The following is a 23,341-nucleotide window of genomic DNA, read 5'->3' on the forward strand; positions in this document are numbered from 1 at the left end:
TATACAAAATGACTATAAAAAAATTGATTGAAAAAGCTTTTTAGAGAAATAAGCTATTAAAAAAAAGCTAATTAATTAAACACTTGTTTAACTAAGTCAAACAACTAATAATAGTCAAATAAGTCAAAATTGATTGATAAGCTAACTATGTTACCAAATAGACCAATATCTTCTTTTAAAAAGATAATCCGTATAATTTTAATGGTTGGTGAATCAAATATTTTAAAATAGTAAAAACTATATCTTCAAATTTTACATCCTTCTACATTTGGTAGGCATATTCTTTACAAGAAATCAAAGAAGTGAAGTGGGTGATCATCTAATGATCTAATCCATCAAATAACATTTTATCTTTATCTTCAACATTCACATCCCCACTGGAATTTTCAAAACTACTAAAATGAAAGGGAAGAAAGAACAAGAAAAAAGAAACTACTAAAATGAAAAGGAAGAAAGAACAAGAAAAAAGAAAGATTGGAGTAGTTCTGTATCGAACTGAATTCATGTATATATAAAATTTAAATAAATACACTAAGGTTCAAGTACATTAGAAAAAATTCTATTGTTGGTGTCAAAATCTAAGAAAATTATGGATGTATTATCTTTAGTACGCTGCGTTTTGGCTTCATTCAACAAAACATTAGCTATCTTTTCCGCTGACATGTTTTCATTGATCGAGCTTCTCTCTTTACACTGCATAGAGTAGAATTTTAAACGACTTCAGATAAAGAAAATTAAAAAAAAAAAAAAAAACTGCGAGAACACAACAAAATTACCTGTTGAACAAGTTGAACTGCCTTCTTGATATTTATCACATCCCAAAAGCCATCACTGCACATTCACAAAGTTAAAATTATAACTAGAGTGGATGGAAAGAGATTTATCGGTAAATACAAAGACAAAAAAACGATAGTTTAGAAGTATAACAACCTTGCTAATAATGCAAAGCCTGTGCTAGTCTGGTGTATGTACAAAGCTTGACTTATATAAGGTTCTGAACTAAACCGAGCATCCTGTTGTTTTAGAAACTTGTCTCCAAGCATCCTGCCAAGGTTTAAGCCTGGAGATGATAAAGTATAATTAGTTAATTATTGACCTTTAACGAATATTAAAGTACCAAAAAAAACTAAACTATCATGTTACCACAAACTCGTGTTTCCCCCTCTTTCAAAGGTTCACCCGTTGCTTCAAAACGAAGCCTTTCTGAATAACTAGTTATTCTGTGATCTTCGGTCATCTTAATCTGCTTTCCGTCAATACTGCCACATGCAATATTAGAATCTTATATTGAAAAAGATACAACACTACTAAATGGTCTCTAACAAGAAATGAACAAACGGATAATAAATGAAAGAACTTTACACGGTTGCATTAACGCCCGCAGATACATATACTAGTGATGGAATTAATAAAGATAATGCGAAAAACATACTTTACAACACAAGCTGAATCGCCAACATTTGCACATTGCGCATAGAAATTTTCTTGACCATCCGCCCAAACTAGAAGCATTGTCGCTGTACAACCCTGAAATTATTTTGATTATCAAAATGCATAAGGTTCGTACAGATACAATATAAGTGAAGTTCTATGTAGGACAAAAGTAGCATTGAACCAAAGTTCACAAACATTCATGATAGTCATCTTGCTTTTCGGGGTGATCAAAATAGTAAACTAAACTTGATATTCGACAAACCACCATACTTTAAAATACATAGATCCTATAGCATGGGCAGAAAGGTGATGCCAACAAAACTTTGAAACTTCTAACTAATCAAATGTGAAAATATAACACAACGGAGGCAATAACAAAAAAAATGCACTCCGCCATTATCCAAGCCAGCAGAGTGGTAACCTAGTATTGCATTGAGCATATAAGGTCAAACCTCACATTGCTTTAAGAGCATATTAAAGCAACATAGAGCCACGAATCCCACATAGAGCTATAAAAAACATACGACCCCCACAAAAAAAAAAAAAAAAAACAGAAGTATGGGCCCCAACCTCATAGTTGTGATTCAAGGATGCTTCTGCTTGAGAAAATGCTTCTCTAAGAACATCTGAAGCATCGCATTGAGATAAAACCTCCTCCCTTTTGAAGGAATCTGACAATATGCTAGCAACAACTTGTGGCAGTATTCTGACAGAGGAAAAGAAGACAGCAGATATTAAAATGTGTCCAGCATCATCAAAGGATTTTAACTGGTTAATGATACTAGTAAAATATTTTAGACAGCCCTGCTGGAGATGAATTTAAAATTTTAATTAACTCATGAAGCATGATGATTATGCCAGTTTAACACTAAAACCATATCACTAATCAAGCAAATATCAAAATCATTCACATCAACGCTTGTTTCCAGGTTGAAAAGTTTTTCAAAATTCAATAAATTCAGTTTTTTCCAGTCTTTTGACCAGATCTACTTGCAGCAAGTTTTATCACTAGTTGGAATTTAACGTATCCATAGATATACATTTGGTAATGAATGGTATCGTGGAAAACATATCAGTTCAAACAACTTTTCTTGTGGGACAATAATATGTTCTTTAAGTAAATCTACATTCATTTCAAGAAAGATTTTTACCTAAACAATAATACAATATACAGATGTAAATTCTAGATGCTATATTGCTATTTAACTTTCCGTCAAATGGTAAAGCGATTATAATAATAAGATCATCATAAATTCCCTTAGGAACAGAAACAAATACGACCTCATATTTTTTAATCTGAAAAATGCAGCTGAGAAAGTAACACGAAAAATTAAGATACTAACTTGCTAGCAGATGAAGCAGCACTAGCTCCACCATGTCCATCACATATACCAAACAATCCAAACTGCAATAAAAAATCGCAAGCATTTTAGGCCACCCCAAATTCATCTAAGTGCATACGAAGATATAAGTAAAAATAAAAATAATAATAATAATAATAATAATAATAATTATTATTATTATTATTCAACTGTATGACCTGATCAGTCCCCGGAAGAGGCCATTGGTAAAAGGAGACATCTTCCATGGGCAACTTCTTGGCTCCTCGGCGTAAAGACATTGGGTCTGCTGCCAGGCCAACCCCAAATGGAACATGGCACTCGGATTGGGATGTAACCTGTACCTGAAAGAACAGACACTGCATAAGTGAAACAACCAAGTCTAGTAATACTCAGTAGTTGGACAATACAACATTGATGCAGAATTTCATCAACTCACAAGAACTTTTGAACTTGTGCCAAGAGTTATAACATCTCCATTTGCAAGCTCAACTGGATCACCCCACTGTCTATTTCCCAAATGAGGGTTGTGAGCTAAACGAGAATTTACAAGTGTTCCATTCAAGCTACCCATGTCAACCAGCTCCCACTTCATTTTCTGGAAAAAAGAGGTAAATATTATGAGCAAGGCACACTAACACTGCACAACGGATTGCATATGGAGTCCATAGATTTTCCTAACACCTTACATTTATGTTCCAATTTATTTGGGCATGTTTTCCAGAAACTTCTGAATCCTTCAACGTGACATCACTGGGTGGAACTCTTCCAAGAGTGAACGGAAGCTTGGATGTATTACTTGACTGTATTGAATACTGAAGGCCACAAGAAGGCCCTGAGATAACCTCCAGCATAAGGACACTTCCTGCACTTCTAACAGGAACATATGATGACATGTTTTACATCCCAATGACCCCCAAAAACAAAAATATGAAAAAAACAAACAAAAACAAAAAAACAGAACACTTCCATGATTCATAAAAGAGGAAATTACTTTGATCAGTGGTATACTTGGGCACAAATTCCCTAATTTTCTCATTCTCCTTGCCAAACCTAGAAACACTCTTAGTATCTTCATTTCTTCCTTGTTTTTGCTCTTCATGAAAGCGAGCAATCCCAACTCCCTTAAGTGTTTGCCCCAGTACAGCATCTTCCGAAGTATCACCAATATCAAGGACAAAGCTATCACCTGAAAGAGAACCAATTGTTAACCCTTTCATGAGTTTCATATCTAAAAAGGAGAAGGTAAATATAACATAAATTGTAGCGGCATACTGTGTGTCAAATGTGATGTTGTAGAAGGGAGCCTTGGTTTATGAACAAGCCCGTGAGTCCGAGGAGAATCAAAGGACCCTTGTGCATTGTGACCTGCACTTTCAACAGTATGACTTCTACTAAACTCACCACCTAGGCTCTCGGCCAGATTAAGAGCATCTGTTATAAGAGGCCTCTCCACATCTTCAGCCTACAAAAACGCAGTATTGCACACAATCACACCTTTCATCACATAAGAAGCTAATATGGATAGAATAGACTTTACCTTTATCAATCATTTGTCATTTCAACACATAAGAAGAAGAAGCTAATGTGATAGGAACAACTTCCCCTTTCAATCATTTTTATATCACAGCTCCCATCCCCCCATAATCAACCAGTAACACAAGATATCAGATCCAAAATCCAACAATTTGTCCCAAGTCACCACAAACAAACATCAAACAATCCATCCTTTTCTTTTCCATCTCAGAAACATCCCACCAGACTAATCCTACATTCCCACCCAATTAACAGAAACGAGAAACCAAACAAACAAACAAATTCAGTCCAAAATCCAAATCATTTCGTTCCATAGGTACATAATAACAGATACAGAAACAGTCAGACGCAACAAAACAAAAACAAAAACAAAAACGAATTTACATATATCATCGAGAGTCGAGACTAGAGAATCAAAAAATAGAGTAAGGAGAGAGAGAGGTGAAAGGAGGATCGGAGGGGACCTTGATCGCGGTGCGGGAGCGGGCGGCGGCGGCGGAAGAGAGGAATCGCCATGGCTTGAACTTGCAGGCGAGGAGGATGAAGAGGAGGACGAGGAGGAGCATAACAACGGCAAGTACAAGAAGGGGCTCCACCGAAACCGCAATGTTGGTGAGGAGGACAGTAGTGTGAGCGAGTGGGATCCTATGAGCACCACCTGGCAACGCCTTCGCCATCGGCGAGGAGGAGAGAGAAAGCCTGAACCACTGCCTCACCATCCAATGGCATATACAACAAAACAACAACACAAACAAATTGCGACGATTATCAGATCCAATCACTCTCTCTCTCTCTCTCTCTCTCCCTCTCTCCCTCCCTCCTTCTCTCTCTCTCTCCTCTCGCGACAACCCCGCTTCTTTGAAATCGTCGCTTTTCTATTTTATTCTACTTTCCATTTTCTTTATTATCACCATCTAATCCATATTTACTCCTCCGTCTCAATTTCTTTTTATTTATCCTGCTTATTATGGTCAAATCAATTTTTCCTTTATTATTTTTTCTTTTAGAAATTTTTAAATTTAATTTTTTGTGTTTAATAGTTTTTTAAATATTTCTAAATATATAAATTTTATATACGGATACTAAATTTAATATTATAAAAAATAAATTTAAAATAATTTTAGTCAAATCTCGTTAATCGAATTAAACAATAAAATGGGATGAATGGCGTGTATTTAATGAGGATTTACGACTTAACGTGAGAACATGCTTTTTATGTAAAAAGTGAAACTTACCAACTTATTAATCGCAAGTCAACCGTTACGGTAGTTTATTAAAGAATTAAAAAAAAGAAATGATGAGAGGCTTTTTTTATAAATATTGTAAATTTAAAATTTTACAATAGTTATAAAATTGATATTATATTTTTCACTAAAACATTTAATCATTGATGATTCATAATAGACTAATAAGACCATGTTATCATTTGATATCGCGTTGTATTTATTTATTATTATTTATTAGGTGTATTTTATTTTTTGGGCCGAATCTGATTAGGCCCAATTCGGTTTCTTATCAAGTTGTGCTTTGTGGGCCGTCCACTCCACTTAACTGGGCTTATAACTTATAAGGTTCTTTGGCTTTAAATGGGCCAACCACTCTTCCATGCCTTTTTTGTTGGGATTTAAAAAAAAAAAAAAAAATCAGAACAATGAAATTTACGATTTATTAAGATCGACCGTACTATACCTCCTTCAAGCTCCAATTATTATGTGAATCTGGGTCTAAATGTTCACAAATTACCTTTTAAAAGTTCACCATTTGTATATTATGAATATACAATGTTAACATATATGTAATTGATTACCTTGTTTTGTATTCACAAGTTCCTTTCAAATATTGCAGTCACACGATATTAACATATTGAAATTTGATAACCCTGTATTGTATTCACAAATTCCCTTCTACCGTTGTTATGTGTTTTGACTTACAAACACAATTTATATTCTAGAAGTTTACAATTACAATACTAAAAATATTCAATTTATACGTTGTTTACGATCAAGGTCCACCTTGCAAGGTGGACTCTGGTACAACAACTCTCCATTCAGGCCCTTTGAATCACGATTTGATTTACCTAGACTGAATGGCATCTAATATTGATGCACCTTAGCATGAGCTTTGAGAATTGAGACTCTGTTGAGGGACTCTGATCTAAAGTGGTGTTTTTCATAGGGGTATCAGTTGGCCTACCGAGTTATTAGTTAATTAAGGAAAAGGTTCCTAATTATAGAAAGGAAAGCTAGGCAGCACTTACTAACATGCAATGGTACGTGGTCAAAAAGGGTATGTAGTAAATGACAACTATCCTCATTAATTTATATGCTTATGTAAGCTATTGGAATCTCTTGTCTTTTAAGTTTTAACTAATCGTGCAATAGATTAGAAAAGTTTATTGTGTGGATCAACATTGGTATTTTTAGAATCATATGGACCCTAATTGTAGGAGGTACATCGGGCCAACCTAATTAAAGAACAAAGTGTTGGTCAGATTAGTTTTTCCATACGAGCGGGGGTTTGAATTTTAGACATTTTTTAATCTTAAGAAACGACAGTGCACAGCCACTCACGCCAACCAAACCGGTTGTATTTTGATACTATTGATTAGTGGTATTGGGGTTCTCTTGTCACAAAAAAAATGGGAGATATTTTCTCCTCAAAGCAATGAAATTCTTCACATGAGGAAGATTTCAAATTTGATACACCAACATTAGATTTTGTCAATGTTAAATATGACTTCAGAACACAAAAAATAAAATAAAAGTAATAATAATAACAGTACTCTTAAAGAATCCTTACTGTTTCGAACGATATAGTGTTTCGTTATCAATAATCGATCGACATTTTAAAATTTTCTAATGTTCTTATATTAAAAAGTTTTGATAAATAATTAAAGATGAATACCCTCTAAATCAACTAACTTTGAGTGTTGTTATAAGATTAAATATGGGAGGTAAGCTCATCATCTATCATAAAAATATCAATATCCAAAACATAATATCTCCCTACCAAGGACAAGGGGAGATGACGCGTTTGGGTTAATTGTTTTTCAATTCGATGGCATTACTCGGATAAATGGAAAAATACAAAAAATATAAAATATAAAAACGAAATGGATTCTGATGCCGATCGAACTGCTGATGTGTGGCTACTTTATCCCAGTGGATGACTGGATCGGACGGTGTTTATTTTATCTTATTTTATTTTAAAATAAAAAATAATAATGTCGTCACTCGTCAACACCATATATTTAATTATGAAAATTGGTCCTTCGATTGTCAACGCGTTAACACGAGAAATTTCCTACTCTCTCGACGATATATTACGTCATGCTTTAAAAACCCCCCAAAAAAGAAGAAATTTTATTTTTGGTCCCTCATTATTATATACGAATCACTTGGTCTTTGACTATTAAATTTTTTTAATTAAGTGCATGATTATGTAATTTGTATTATATTTGGTCCTGTCCTCTAAATTTTCGGCCAACTATTGCCGGCTTCCAAAATAAGCACTTCATTTGTTTCTTCCATAATAAGGAGTACTCTTAGAAGGAGCACTACATTTGCTTCTCCCGGAAGGAGCACTCCTGGCAATAATTGGCCTGGAAATTAAAAGGCATGACCAAATGTGATATAAATTACATAGCCATCCACTTAATTAGAGAATTTTCACTGCTGGAAATTATAGAATTTCAGATCACTTGAAAGTGATCTTAAATCAAGTCGAAAGTCTTGTTCTGACCACTTTTGATATTCGGAAAAACTTTTTTTGCTATTTTCGACCACTTTTTTGCTTTCAACTTGATTTAAGATCACTTTTAGGTTGTCGAAAATTTTATAATTTCTAATAGTGTTTAATAGACAATGACCAAGTGTCCAAGTGTGATTCATGTATAATATAATAGTCAGGGGAACAAAAGTGAAATTTATTAAAAAAAAAATGAGCATCTTGTATTAGTGTAATAATCAAGTAGTTTTTGATGCATACCTACTTTATGTAGGAATAAAATATATGGATTGTGCATGCATACAAAAAATTAAAGATAATTAGCATTAATGATTTATTTATTAGTCCAAAGTGGGCTGACCTAATATCTTTCTGGCTTGCTAATGAAGAAGCAGCTTTTTATGTACTTAAAACAAGAAAAGGACTTAAGAAAGGCATGCTCGTTTAGAGTCACCAAAGGTTAATTGAGTTTATTTATGTGGGTGTTCATGTATCTTTAACTTGGACCACTTGATTAATTAATTAATCCATGTTTTATTAAGCTTAACACTAAGGTCTTGTGGGAATTAAGTTTGTGTGGAGCACTTGCGGTTTTCCCCATTCGCTTACTACTACTTTTGGTAAGCTAGCAACTTTGTTCTTACATAACCCTCTTTAATTTTCACCAACTTTAATTAATAGGCTAATAAATTATATGTTATGCTTCTCATAATCATACGAGCATATTCATGAGTAGGCATGGGAAAACAAGACACCGACAACTTGTGATCTAAGCGGGAGTGATTTCTGTGTTGTGCGTTTAAACCTTGTAAAATATGTCAGTAGATGATTTGATCTCCTCAGATAAAATATAGTTAGCAAGACCAATTCAAAAATATTAAGATTTTAATTGTACTGTTTTCGGTAATTAAATAACTCTTAAGTTCATATACTTCGCTTTTACTTGTTTTGCATCTTATTGTATAAAACGCTATCACTCCCTTAACGATTTTCAACTTCTAACAAATAGATTTTAAGTTAGATGTTCTAAATACAGACATAGTATAATGTTAGTTAAATTCAGTTTTTTAAGTAACAAGATAAATTTTCAATCACTTCTCAAAAATGTGCATTGAGTAGATCTGCGCTTCTATGTAATATATTGCAAACTCGTAAGAAAAGTAAATTACATTAAAAAATTGTGTGACGGACACGATCAAGAAACTATTTGGCAAAAGAGATTTAAAATGAGTATGTCACTTAATTGGCTCCGCACTAATATGCAAAACTTCCGCCGATAAGACATCCTGGTCTATGCTTGGTGAAGAATTTTCTCCCATAATTATTATTAATGCAATGTGACATAAAAAACAATAATACAAAAAAAAAAAAAAAAGAAGATAATTTGATGATATGACTTTGAAGTCGAATTGAAGCAATCATTGTCAAAAGCTGTTGGCCGGGGATAATAATGCCGTCATTAAAGAACAAAATTCACGGCAATAGACAAGGATATAAATAGGTATGAGAACCGCATATAAGTTGGGCAACTTTAGTCTAATTCGCCAGGACATTTGGTATAATTAATAATTACAGGATTTCAAGTTTGATTCTTTTTGAAAACTGTCTATTGACCTTATTAGTTTGATTCAGTCAACTATGTGCAATATAGATTGATACGGTTAACATTCTCGTGGTTCAGAGCCCATAATCTTACACTATTTCTAAAGAGGTGACTAAGTGAGTAAAATATGATTTTCATACCTAAAGATTACATGTTTAATTATTATTAACACCCTCTTAATCGAGTCTATCACACGTAGTTTTCTTAATGCGATTTATTTTTAATAGTGATTACCTAATACATACTTTTGGATAGTGATGGATGATTTCATTCCCTCATTGCCCCAAAAACAATCTAAAAGTTACATTTGTAATGTGAAAATAATTGAGGCTCTAAATCTTTAATCAAGATTGCTTCCCTTAAAAGTGACATGTGCATGACAGGGTGGAACACAAAGTTCTATTAATCGGTGGCACGATATCTTAAATCATGAAGCATGGTGACGTTTACATTAAAGATCTCATTCAATCTCAAAATGGATAATAAATTATATATCTATATACCAATTCAATTGTAAAATTTTGTTAGTAACACACAACACCCATTTTTTAATCAACGGGAGAAAAGAAAATTGAGAAATACCCAAGGCATTGTTGGGTAACACTCGCTTGAGCAGTTTCACAAAGAGAAAAATCAAACACCTACCTTGTATACCTTTAGCATTATTAGGATTAAGCGTTTACCGTTAGTAGCGAATGAGTAACTTCATTTCTTTATACTGTTACATTTTCAAAGGACGGACATAATGCTAAACTTGGTCCTTTAATTTATCAACCTCACCCAACAATTCCCCCCGGCCTACTCACTTAGTGCTAGATTTGATCATTCACCCGCCTCTGCCTAACAATTCTCCTAGCCACTAAATCAAACTTTTCCCACCAAATTACAATTTTTTAATACAACTTTTTCTATGTAATTTGCGAGTTATTACATAAGAGCGAATTTTTTTCAGTACACTCCTTGAGTACTGACTACACTATTCCTTGTCACCCATAAAAACTCAAAGAGTAAATACCCAAAATGGTCCCTCGACTATAGCTAAATTCACAAATTGGTCCTCGACTTTTAATTTCAACCAATTAAGTCCTTAACTTTGCAATTTTAACACGATTTGATCCTCCGTCTATTTGACCGTTTGTTGACTGTGATTTTTGAGGATATATATGTAATTTCATGGTCCACCGTCGGTTTTTTTAAGGTTCCGGTTGCATTTTCAGACCGCACTCTAGTTGAGTTCATACCAGAGTGAAGAAGACGACGTGTTTCCGAAACGGTGCAACGTCATCCTGGAGGCCTATATGTGCTCCGACAAGAGCTGCAGGTTTTTCTGGAGATCGTCGATGACGGCGCAGCCGCCGGCGATGATGCAGAATCGCGGCGAATGATGCAGAATCGTGAAATTACATATATATCCTCAAAGATCACCGGTCAACAAACTGTCAAATAGACTGAGGACCAAATTGTGTTAAAATTGCAAAGTTAAGGACTTAATTGGTTGAAATTGAAAGTCGAGAACCAATTTGTGAATTTAGCTATAGTCGAGGGACCATTTTAGATATTTACTCAAACTCAAATTTAAGAATATGTTTAAAGTGTGGCTTTTATCATAGCATAATAAAAGGTTGTAAAAATTAGTGTACGAACAAGAGATTGTAATCACAATATAATATTCGTATTATACTAAAATATTATTATTTAATTCTTTGTAAGTACATCATTAATAACATAATGTACTTAAGAACAACTTATTTTTATTCCATTTATGACAGCTGCGTATGGGTAATTGCTTTTAAGGTTTTAAAACTTGCATTGTATTGAACTAGCCTAGCTAGGTATCTAGCTAGGGTCTGCATACACACCCTGGCTTGATCACCATTATAAACTTCTACACTTGGAAACCCACTCCAAAAATAGTAAAATTAGTACAAATTTTAATACATTAAAGTCTTTGTGATCTGTGGAGGTTCTTTTTGTTGGGTCAAGAGCCCTAGTAGCACCCAAAAGGTGCACTTTAAACATTTTTTCAAGCAAAAATAATACACTTATAAAAAAATAGCAGTTAGTTTAAGAGGTATACATCTCATATGTAGACTTAATTCTTTAGTAATTTGAGATTTAGGTTTTTATAGAGTGGTGTTTTTAGTCATAGTTTTGATCGGACTTTTTCCTAGATTTCAGGTTTTTTTTTTAGAAAAGTTGGGGCTGGTGCTCGTTGGTGACCACTTTGCTCATTTTTTTTTGAGGTTGCACTCACTAATAACCACGAGATTTTCTGAGTATATACTAACTATAGGAGACACCTTTGAACCCATATCATACTCAGATTTATCCCCGTTTGTACGGGTCGGCTCAATTAAGGGGCAAAGTATGGTCATATTGGGTTTTCATATAAGATGTGATTTTGAACTCTCGACTTCTCGAAAAGGACAAGAGTGTACAGCCTCTCACGCCAACCAAGTTGGCTATTTAAAGAATTTTTTTGAAATATATATAGAAGGAATGTTGATACTTAAATGAATAAATTAACCTTACAAAACAAGGATTTTCAAACTTTTACACCAGGAACTAACAGAATTTGCATGTAAGGGACTATAAACACCACTTCAATAAAAAAAAAAAAAATACAAAAAAAAAAAAAAAAAGAAAGAGAACAAAACCTACACCTCAAATTATTAAGGGGCAACCCCGCAATATAGAATGATTGTTAAGTGAATTGTTAATACAACTGTACGTTAAAATCAATCAAAATAATTTTTTCCACAAAAAGAAAATTATTTAACCAATTTACGTATTTTGATTAGTTGATAGTAAAATAAAGATATTTTTTTTTTTTTTGAAAGTAAAGATATTTCTTTTTTAATTTACCATAGAATAGTTCAGCACAATGTGTCCGTAACAAGAAAAAAAAAAACATATGTCATGTAGTGATTGGGCATTAAATTAATTAGGTGAATAGTTGACCCACTGATTTGGGTTGTCTACTCACACAGGGATGGGTTTGGAATCAAATTGAATTCAATTGTCTTCATTAAAAGTATGTTTGAAGTACTGTTGAAAGGAGGAATTTCATGTAACATAAAATATGAATGATGATATCTTAATACTAGGTTAAACACCTAGCCGACAAACCAAAAAGGTGTGGCTTAGTGGAGGATGATTTCATATTACTTTAATTTGTTTCAAATGTCATATATATATATATATATATATATATATATATATAAAATTCAGTTCCCGTGCAGTTGAGTGTGTTCCGTGCAGTTATGCGGTTAAATTTGATCCATTGATATTGCCTAAATCAACGTTTAGGATTAACAATGATTAAAAAATGTGGTGGTAATTTGGTCTTTTTGCATCTAGATCAAATTTAAGGTGCGTGATTTTTGTACTGTGTGGCTTAAGGTGCATCAGTTGTTGAAAACTTAAGTGCGTTGATCTAAAGTTTTATGTGCGTGATTTTTTTTATTAAGGTGCGTGATTTGTGTGCTTAAGGTGAGACAGTTGTTGAAACTTAAGGTGCATCGGCTTGAAGCTTTAGGTGCGTGATTTGTATGCTTAAGGTGCGTCAGTTGTTGAAACTTAAGGTGCTTTGTTTGTGTGCTTAAGGTGCGTAGTTTGTGTACCTAAGGTACGCCATTTTAAAACTTTAGATGCGTGGTTTGTATTCTTAAGGTGCTTTGTTTGTGTTCTTAGGGTGCGTGGTTTGTGTATTTAAGATGCGCTATTTTAGTGCTTAAGGTGCGTCTTTTTGTATTAACAGCATATGAAGCTATCTTTGCACCTGATCCCCTCTCTCTCTCTCTCTCTCTATATATATATATATATATATATATATATATATATATACACACACACACTAGTAATTCACCCGCGCGATGCACGGGAAAAAATTATGTTATTATAAATATAAATAAAAAATAGAAAAACTAAAATATTTTAAATTATTTAATATAATAATATTTTTGAGCTTCCATTGGTCAAGTATTTATTATTTTTATAGAATACAAAATTACAATTAAAATTATAATTATAATTATAATTTTGTATGGTTAATATAATCTCTAATTATGTGCATATTCAAATAAACTTATAGAGAGAATTTGCATAATTACATTGATTTATTCTTAATTGTATTTCATCTATATTATAATTTTCACAATACGAATAATAACTAAGATAATTACATTTGGAAAGCAAATTTAAATTTTTGTATGTATAAATTTAAACTCTAATTGAACACATTTTTTATATGATTATATAATATATAGCTATTTTATTTTTTAAAAGTATATTTTTATATGATTATATAATATATAGCTATTTTATTTTTTAAATATTGTGTTTTTTTTTTCACAATACAAATAATAATTAAGATAATTACATTTGGAAAGTAAATTTCAAATTTTGTATGTGTAAATTTAAACTCTAATTGAACACATTTTTTATATGATTATATAATATATAGCTATTTTATTTTTTAAAAGTATATTTTTTATATGATTATATAATATATAGCTATTTTATTTTTTAAATGTTGTGTTTTTTTTTTTTATAATAAATGATGTTTTGCCATTAATTGTAACATTAATTATTTCCCAAATCATATAGCTTTATTATATAAAGGATGTATGTATGTATATATGTATATGTATGTATGTATGTATGTATGTTATGTATGGGATCATATGAGAACAAGTCTTTAAGAGAAAACTAAGAACCAATCTCAACTTTACATCTCAAAAATTTGGATGGATATTTAAGTGTTCAAGTTTGCATAGTGAAGTTGATGATAATTATGAAAATGCCACCGCATTTTTTTAAAAAAGTTATGATCAAAACCATCAAATTTTTACAGATGTAAGACTAAAATTTGTTCTTAATTTTCTCTCTCGGGGTGTGTTCTTAGCTTATGGGATTCAAAGCATATATAAATAAAATTTTTATCGAGTACCATTGAGTGTCCCCACAAAACTTAGTACAAATTTCAAACTTATAAAACCTTTGGCTTACTCCCAATCCAAGAGATATTGATATCGATCAATACTGGATTTTTCTATGGAAAATATTACATGTACTCTATCTTCTACTCTCTACTTTTATTTTACACACAAAATCTTGATGTAGACATTTACATTGAGATTCACATAAAAAAAAAAAAAAAGCAACATATACACATCGAGTAAAATTTAAGGAGTATGATTTGTGAGTTTATGTAGTAGAACTCTTTTTATATATATGCACACTATTAATTTCTACTTTTCTAGTATTAAACTCACTTTATAGATTAAAAAAATCTATTGGTTTAATAAACGGAAGTGACTTAAATCTATGAGATCAGAAATTTAGACTCATTTAAATGAGGTCTAATCATAGTAGTTAGTGAAGGGTAAAATTGGATGGGACTTGTGGCTACCTAACACAAAATAATATGTATTATCCAAAATTTTCACAAGCTATGTAAGCACACACATTTATACTAAGGCCATACCATATATGCCCTTTGACTTCTTCTTTTTTGGAATGTTTATTGCAATTTTAATCTTGAAAGTGGATCCAACAAGAGAAGGTGGGTAGGCTACTTTAGGCAAAACACAGTTTCTGGAATTTATTAATATTATTATTATTATTTAAAAAATATTAGTCATAGTTTGGGCATGCAGTAAGGAATTTTCAGATTGTGTGGGCTGGGGATGTGTGATAATACAAAGACATGAAAAACACAGATTATGACTATGAGGACATGCAATTAATGGTAAATTGGAAATTTTGAGGCAATTTTTTTTTTTTTTTTTAAAGATGATTCAATCAAGGAATGAAGGTTGTTCTTCTGTCCCTATCAAGAAATATTTGAGGATCAACTTTGTTTTCTGGACATAATAGGTTGGCTTTATTTTGGGAAAATTTAAGAAAAAGAAACATAAATTTTGTTTATTTTGGAGGGGCAACTGTGCAAACCTATTTGTCCTTTCCAAATATTGACAGTTCCACGAAAAACATGTTTCTATATATTATCTACATATATATCCATTTAGAAATTTTGTCATATTGTTGATTTGGTAACCATAAGGTTACAAGTAGTTTGCCTCTTAGCGGTGACAACCTATGTTAACCATAGTAGATCCTTTGTCAGTTAATTGGGATTACAAGACTCTGAAGCATGCACAAAGAGTCAACAACGTCTCAGGCCTACTTTCTCAACCTAATGGCTTTTGAATGCTACTGACTCTATGAAGCACAAAGAGTCAACAACGCCTCCACTGAGACCTACTTTCTCAACCTAATGAAGCACAAAGAGTCAACAATGCCTCCACTGAGGCCTACTTTTTCAACCTAATGAAGCAAAAAAAGTCAACAACGTCTCCATTGAGGCCTACTTTCTCAACCTAATGACTTTTGGATGCTACTGACTCTATGAAGCACAAAGAGTCAACAATGCCTCCACTGAGGCCTACTTTCTCAACCTAATGAAGCACAAAGAGTCAACAACACCTTCACTATGCTTTCACTGAAGTTCGATCTCATGACCTGACATCCCACATAGAAGAGGTCACTACATGTCATCTAAGCACAAGGTACTTGGCAGAATATTAACCAGTCTAATTTACTATCTTAGTATCTGATTAACTTGGCTGGAGTTTCCTAAAATTCATTCCCAAGTGGTATTTATAAGGAATGGAAGAAAAAGTACTACAAGGGAATGGAAGGAAATGATGATGGTACATGGAATATTTTCATTCATGTGGAGTGTGGCTTTTATTATTTAGTCTATTATATAATGAATTGTGTGGCATCAACATTATATTGTGTGTACTAGCACATCAAGTGGTTTACAAAGGCTTAAACCCACCCCCAACCCCACCCCCCACCTTCACAACACCCACCCTACCTCACCCCAAGTGGTCCCCACACCACAAAACTATTCATGGGCAATTGACACTTTTTTGGGCTACAAATTCCCCCCCACTCCTTCACTCATCCTTCATCCAACAATTCCATATATCCTAATCTCTTCGCTCTTCTTCTTCTCCATCTTCTTCTTCTTCTATCTTCTTGTGCTGATTGATTGAAAGTTTCTGTTACTTATCCATTTACAAACCTTAATTCCGTCGAACTTCTAGATCATATTTTTATATATTATATATTCTTAGAATATTTTGTCCACTTCCACCATGTCAACCATAGTATATCATCAACAAGGCAATCTTCAGTCGTGTTTCGAGCCTCAAATCTTCGAGATGACGGCCACCCTAAAGCTGAAGGTGCCGCCGCCGCCGCCGTGCCACCAGGAGGTTAAAGACCTGGGCGGTTGGAGTATGCTGCAGAGCCTCTCCGGCATTAATATTTCCAAAGACGCGGCGGGGGAGAAGGAAGCCGCCGTGTACGTTCACCCCCTTTTGCGGCGGCCGTCGTCGTCGCGGCTGAGCGAGAAGAGCTTGGCGCTGTGCACGGAGGCGCTGGGGAGCGAGACGGGGACCGACATGACGACGACGGAGAGCAGCATTTTCTCGTCGGCGCTTTCTTCCCCTGAGCCGACGAGCCGCCGGCGGGAGGAATCGCTGCCTCCCTTGTTTCCGTCATCGCAGCAACATATCGAGTCACGAAACGTTACCTCCGGCGCCGGCGCCGGCGCCGCATACAGGCCGATGAATAATAACGGCACCAGAAATTCAAGAAATAATAATTTCCCACCTCCCCTGACAACGATAAGCGGCGGCGCGAATTCTCTACGCGTCTGCAGGCCCCACCGCGAAGATGGCAGGTTGATAATCACGGCGGTGGAGACCCCATCAAAGCGCACTTATCTCCAAGCCGACCGGAGCAATGGCCGCCTTAGGCTATCCTTTTTCAACGCCGCCGACCTCGCTGATCATCACCAAAGCTTTGATCCTCAAATCACCACGAGCGAGGAAAGCGACGGCGAGGAATTCAAAGAGGAAAGCGACGAGCTTGAGGGCGACATTAACGGCGAAGATGAAGTTGCAGAAGTCCAAGAGGTTGAAGAAGATGAGGAAGAAGAAGAAGAAGAAAGTGACGTGTACATGGCAAGGGACATGGATGGGAATACGTCGAATGTTGAGGTGGAAATGGGAATTACGCAATGTCTGCTAGGCAGGTGCAAGGAAACTGGTGGACATAGCAACAAGGGATTGAGTCAATGGGGGGAGCCTAAGACTTTGTGGGTGTCTACTTGAAAAACCAAAAAAAAAAAAGAAAAAAAAAGTTTTTTTTTTTTTTTAAAAAAAATTAATTTGAATTTCTTTTTCTCCAATTTTAGTTCCACAATTCCTCTATTTTACCATCTTTTAATTAATTTCCTTCTCTATTATCCTTTTTTTTTTTCATCTTCAATACAACATATATATACCCCCATGCATTCATGGAGGTGTGTATATATTGTGGCTGGTAGTTAATATTGTTATACATGAACAACGGTTTCATATATGTATGACCTTTTAAAAACTGGCAGAACTTTTAAGTAGTTGAGCTTGTTTGGTGACTCAGATATGTAAAATATATTATACATCTCTCACTGTGAAACTCACCGTACAATAAATAGAGTAGGCCAACACTCTATTTTAAAGAGACTGATCTGAACTCTTGATGTTAACATGTCACACAGATATATGATTGATACAAGAAAAGTAATGTAGAACTTTTCATCCTTTAAGCTACAATATCTCATAACAAAAACTTTTTTTTTTTTTTTTTTTTTTTTTACACAAGTCCTACTTCGATGATGAATCAGTCCTCATAAGTCATAATGTCTTTATCATTATTATTTATTTTCAACTGGATTAGTTATTAAAATTTTGAAAATTAGTGTAATACTATACATACTACTTGGCTTCAAAAACAATATAATGCAAAAATTTTCTTCCTTTGAATTTCCCGCATCTCACAATAAAACCTGATTCAAAAGTCATCCATTTGACTTAAAATGTTTAATTTTTCTATACCGTACCATAGGGCCTTAATTTCTACAACAACTGACATCAACACAAGAGGTGAAATGACTTAAGAGTCGGGAGCACATTGTTAAGTCTAGTGGGTATGTAGCATATCGAAAGTGTGTATGAAAATGATAGATATATAAGAGTTAGCTAGGATATTAAACTTGAACATATCTATAAAGAACAAAATAGAGTACAGTTACTGAATTTTTAGTTATAATTTTGGTATAACATAATAGGGGATTGCTTAGTTTTAAAGAACCTTCTATGACCATTTGCTAGGTTCTTGAGGAAGACATAATGGGATACGCTCTCTGGAGTGGCGAGTGATAGTTTTTATTTTTATTTTAGGGTGAGCACTTTTTTCTACTTTTAAAATGTATAATTTAAATTCAAATAAAGACTAAATTTAAACAAGTTTGTTGAGTATTTTGTGCTCAGTTAACATCTCTGTGGCTCTCCTTGAGGGAATGTCACATGATTGTCGGTGGTGAGAAATTGACTATTTGGACTACAATAGATGAAGAAATTATATTGAACATATACTAACTTGTAATAGAGTTGATAGTACTAGTGAGAAGACAAGATTATTTATATGATTAATTAATATTCTAAAGTGAGTTAATTAATTAATTAACAAAACTAGGCTATTAGATGCTGAATCGGCTAGATAATGATGTTTCATGTTCCACGATGTTGTCCTAAGAATGCATTATGTCGTCCCCACTAGGCATTTAGCTGTACGACGTCGTCACAGTTTAACAACAAGAGGGAGAAGTGTCAAAATCTAATTAACTCGATATGTTTTGCATGCCACAAGTATATGCAAGTATAGGTAGCTAATTTATATTTTTATGATTATTTTTTAGTTAAGGTTATAAGTAAAGTTTATTCAGATTACGAGTTTTTACATTTTTTTCAAAATGTTGAACCCCTCAATTCTAAGACTCCCTTATATCCGATCCGACAGAGAATCTGGGAGAATATAAATTATGGTAATTCAGTTGAACACATATGCTAGATCTTTGCTTACTGTGCATTAGAGGCTTTTACTAAATCAATGTATGCAAGTGTAAGACAAAATTATTGTTTTCTTAATAATCATTCAAATCAATCTTAATTGTAGTCTATACATACAAAGCCTTAAACATTTTCATGTACCATATGTCACAATCATATCATTGTTGTCTATCATGTGCATTCTAGTCACGTACATATGCAACTGTCATGCTGCAACTGCATGTTTTTTTAGTAGGTTGATTGACGTTGATCGAGACGATCTATCGCATTAATAATTATGAGCGAGCAATACACGTGATAAAGAGTTAAATATTTTTAGATATTACTTCGATGAGGTCCCTTTTTTATTATTTAATAATATCTATCGACTCATTTAGTAACACTTGAATAAAAATATAGACAGACTTTGTCATTTATGATGATGTATCATGTAATTATTAGTCGTCACCACATATACCTCTCAATGCAAAAATTTAACAATGCACTAGGGTACAAGTATTTCTGTGTTTGAAGGCCTTTTAGCCAGTTGTGCAATTGTTATATTGCATTCAGGGTGGACCCAGTCCAAATTATGTACATATTATAATTAACATATTAAATATATGTATAATATGCAAGGTGAACCATAGTCTATGGTATAATATGTGTCAGTTGTGACATATCCCATGATTTACCCCATCCATCTGTCTCTAAGGTAAGAGCTAGCGATGAGGGACTTAAATTTAATTATTAATAATGCATAATACATTGATTTCTCTTTTATACATATCAACCGCAACTTTTTCAAGACAGAAAAATCGCACGAATTGATTGATTTTATGCTAAAAGATTGCAACTAACATGCAACTTATTTAGTTGCATGTTCTTGGTGTTGAAAAACAGGTTTTTTGTCAAATTGAAGTATCTAACAAAAATGGGGTTCTCACACATAGCTAGGGTAGTGCAAGCTAGTCCAAACTTGAATTTCAAAAGCTCTAAAAACTTTTTTTGCTTTTGTTGACAAAGTTAGGCTCAATTAATATTGAAACGTGAAAAGATTCCAAATGTCTAAATAAGTGGGAGAAAAAACCAAATGTGTACCTTCAAAATCTTCCATGGGAAATTAATTCTAAGAGACATATATGAAGAGAGGAAGTGTGTGTGCATGATGATGACAACGTTACGTTCAATTCAAACTTTGCTAAACACTCATTTTGGGGTTTCAAAAGGAATTTTTTTTCGTTGGATTTTTATTGCCACACACCAAAGTTATTATTATATGTGAATAAATAATGTATAATGTAGTCGCCGTTGTTCTTGTCAAGAATGGTATCTAGCTACCTAAGCCTATCATGGGCTAACCTAATATTCTCTTAGGTCAATGTTTGACCTAATTAAAGCACCCATGGAATACTATTATATAAATGCTTTTCACTTGAATTGATGGCTTGGTGAAACCTTGGATAGTTTGATAACGGGTAAACAGCTAAACAAGATAGATCAGAGTAGTCCCCTAGATTGAGGTTATATATATATATATATATATATATATATATATATATATATATATATAGTGCATTCACGAATAGTGCACTTAAGATTTATAATGATACTCAAGTGTGTACATTATATCTTATTCACTAATAACTGATAATTTACTCATGATCTATAATGGTGCATTCAAGTATGTGTATTAGTAGTTATCTGCGGGTGTGTTATTAAATATTTTTCAATGCATTATAATAATTATGAAAATATCATCTTTTTTAACTCTATTTTTTCTTATTTTCCAAGGTGATTGATAGAAAGTAATTAAATGTTATCGCTTGACATGAGAAAAAAAAAGTTTGCCACAATTAAAACAACGTCAACTATATTGATCAGACAATTGACTTCATAACCATAAGATTTTAAATTAGACTCTCCGTGAGACTTTCTGGTAAATTAAAGTATGAACGTTTTGAAGACCGCCTCAGTCAAGTTGCTCAAACACTTGACTTGGTAAGTAAAATGTTATTAAGTAATTAAGTTTGACTCTCAACAGGAATGGCTTATTGGCTTTCTTGGTTTGAGTCGATTAGCTATGCGCAACATAGGTTGATTTACTCCCTTATGGTCTTTGACGATTAGGGTCACAAAACAGGATTTACTCCATATACATTCTCGAGTAGTAACTGCAGATTTCTCTCATCACTCAAAGTATGAACCCTATTAAGAGAGAGATTTCGCTTTCGTGAGCAAGTTTGACGCAACTCATGATTGTAATTAGCATGATAATGTTGGCCTAAAAGAACCATGTACAACGTGTACCACGAAGGGTCGAACGTTTCCTCTTTCTTGTATGTTCTGTTCATGTACGTCTGTTCAAGATCTGGAAAATCTATGAAATGTTATTTTGAGAGATCTGACCTCCTGCCGTATATAAACATTCAACTTTATACCAGAAATCCCAGCTAACAACATTAGAGTGGGTGACCGATCTATCGCAGGAATCTAATCACTTTAGAGATTGTAAAACTATGAGAAAAAGATGCCAATCAAATCAGTTAATATAATTGTAAGATCAAAAAATTAATTTTATGAATTTTAGGTTAAACTTGTTACAATTAAGAGTTAGATTGTGGGCACGGCTCATATCAAATCTGAATTACTTTTATAGTGATAGAGTTATCAAATGGATACCTCAGTTGGTAGATGGTAAACAATATAATGATACAAGAACAAGCCTGACAATCACAGCGTGTAAGATACATCTAATGTTTTGAGTTTCTTGTGGGTATCAAATACTGGTCCTTCCATCTATAATTATTATATTATGGACCATAATCTATCTTGCAGATAAACAATTGTTATACCATGCATCATGGTTCATATTGCATTGTGAATCCTGATACAAAAATTCAGTATGTTCTGTTAACACATTTTGTACATACATTTAACCGTTTCTATATACGTAAACAAATAACTGGATAATTACTGACAAATAATATGATAGCTACATGTACAAAAATTATCAACTGCAGATACAAAATGTGTCAACTATAGATACATAATCTGACTTGATAATTGCTGACACATAATATAATAGCTACATGTACATAAACTATCAACTGCAGATACAAATGTGTCAACTATAGATACAAAATTTAAAGGTTATTTTTGGACCAGGGTCTACAATGCAAGGTAGACCCCGGTCCATGGTATAATTTACCATAGATGAACCATTGACATAATGTTCATTTTTAGTAATTGAAGGCTTATTTTCTAAAGTTTTTTTTTTTTTTTTTTTTTTTTTTGGGTATATTGAAGGTTTATTTTTAGGTATACTACCAAAAAATTAACTTTCAGAACATTAGAATATTCAGCATACTAAAATTAAACATTCATATGTGGTCCATATTGCAATGTGGACCAACCATGGTCTATAGTATAATTATCCTCCTATCTATGAGGTGGTTGAGTTATCCTAATTTACTTATCTACTATCATTCTTCCAAAAGGTTGAACGACATCCCTAACTTAGCTGAACGTGAACCATAGAGGCTAGACATTTGCTTACTGTGCACAAGAAGCCCCCCTCACTTTGAGAGGTTGCTCCCACACTGCCGCTGAGGAGACTCGATCCCTAGTCATTCTTCCAAGTTTTCACCTCTATAATCAGTTGAGCTGTCCATGCAGGCTACTCATCTACCATCATATTTGATCAGGATGTGGACGGTGACCTTTGAAACTAAGGAATTTTATATTTTGTG

General features: G+C 33.5%; 2 protein-coding genes across 2 annotated transcripts; one reads left to right on the forward strand and one right to left on the reverse strand.

Moving 5' to 3' along the window:
• Positions 1 to 470: 470 nt before the first annotated feature.
• On the reverse strand, positions 471 to 5,167 carry LOC109175731 (protein phosphatase 2C 70). Its single transcript, XM_019325075.1, has 13 exons — positions 4,775 to 5,167; positions 4,050 to 4,239; positions 3,769 to 3,963; positions 3,464 to 3,639; positions 3,214 to 3,372; positions 2,975 to 3,118; positions 2,778 to 2,839; positions 2,005 to 2,140; positions 1,433 to 1,527; positions 1,144 to 1,259; positions 931 to 1,060; positions 777 to 831; positions 471 to 693 (listed from the first exon to the last, which is right to left on the reverse strand). The coding sequence occupies exons 1-13, from the start codon at positions 5,027 to 5,029 to the stop codon at positions 532 to 534; spliced, it is 1,875 nt and encodes a 624-aa protein (XP_019180620.1). The 5' UTR covers positions 5,030 to 5,167; the 3' UTR covers positions 471 to 531.
• Positions 5,168 to 16,591: 11,424 nt separating this feature from the next.
• Positions 16,592 to 18,038, forward strand: LOC109175736 (protein FANTASTIC FOUR 3). The gene has a single exon (XM_019325081.1). The coding sequence runs from the start codon at positions 16,809 to 16,811 to the stop codon at positions 17,829 to 17,831; it is 1,023 nt and encodes a 340-aa protein (XP_019180626.1). The 5' UTR covers positions 16,592 to 16,808; the 3' UTR covers positions 17,832 to 18,038.
• The last annotated feature ends 5,303 nt before the right edge of the window (positions 18,039 to 23,341 follow it).

The sequence above is a fragment of the Ipomoea nil genome, unplaced genomic scaffold, assembly GCF_001879475.1.
Source record: "Ipomoea nil cultivar Tokyo-kokei standard unplaced genomic scaffold, Asagao_1.1 scaffold0688, whole genome shotgun sequence".
Lineage (NCBI taxonomy): Eukaryota > Viridiplantae > Streptophyta > Magnoliopsida > Solanales > Convolvulaceae > Ipomoea > Ipomoea nil.

Excerpts from the sequence above, each read along its gene's own strand:
- LOC109175731 (XM_019325075.1), bottom strand. The coding sequence starts at position 5,029 with ATGGTGAGGCAGTGGTTCAGGCTTTCTCTCTCCTCCTCGCCGATGGCG. Across the intron at positions 2,840-2,974 it reads CTCTTCCGGGGACTGATCAG|TTTGGATTGTTTGGTATATG; the intron begins GTCATACAGTTG and ends TTTTTATTGCAG. Across the intron at positions 1,528-2,004 it reads CCTTGAATCACAACTATGAG|GGTTGTACAGCGACAATGCT; the intron begins GTTGGGGCCCAT and ends AAATAATTTCAG.
- LOC109175736 (XM_019325081.1), top strand. The coding sequence starts at position 16,809 with ATGTCAACCATAGTATATCATCAACAAGGCAATCTTCAGTCGTGTTTC.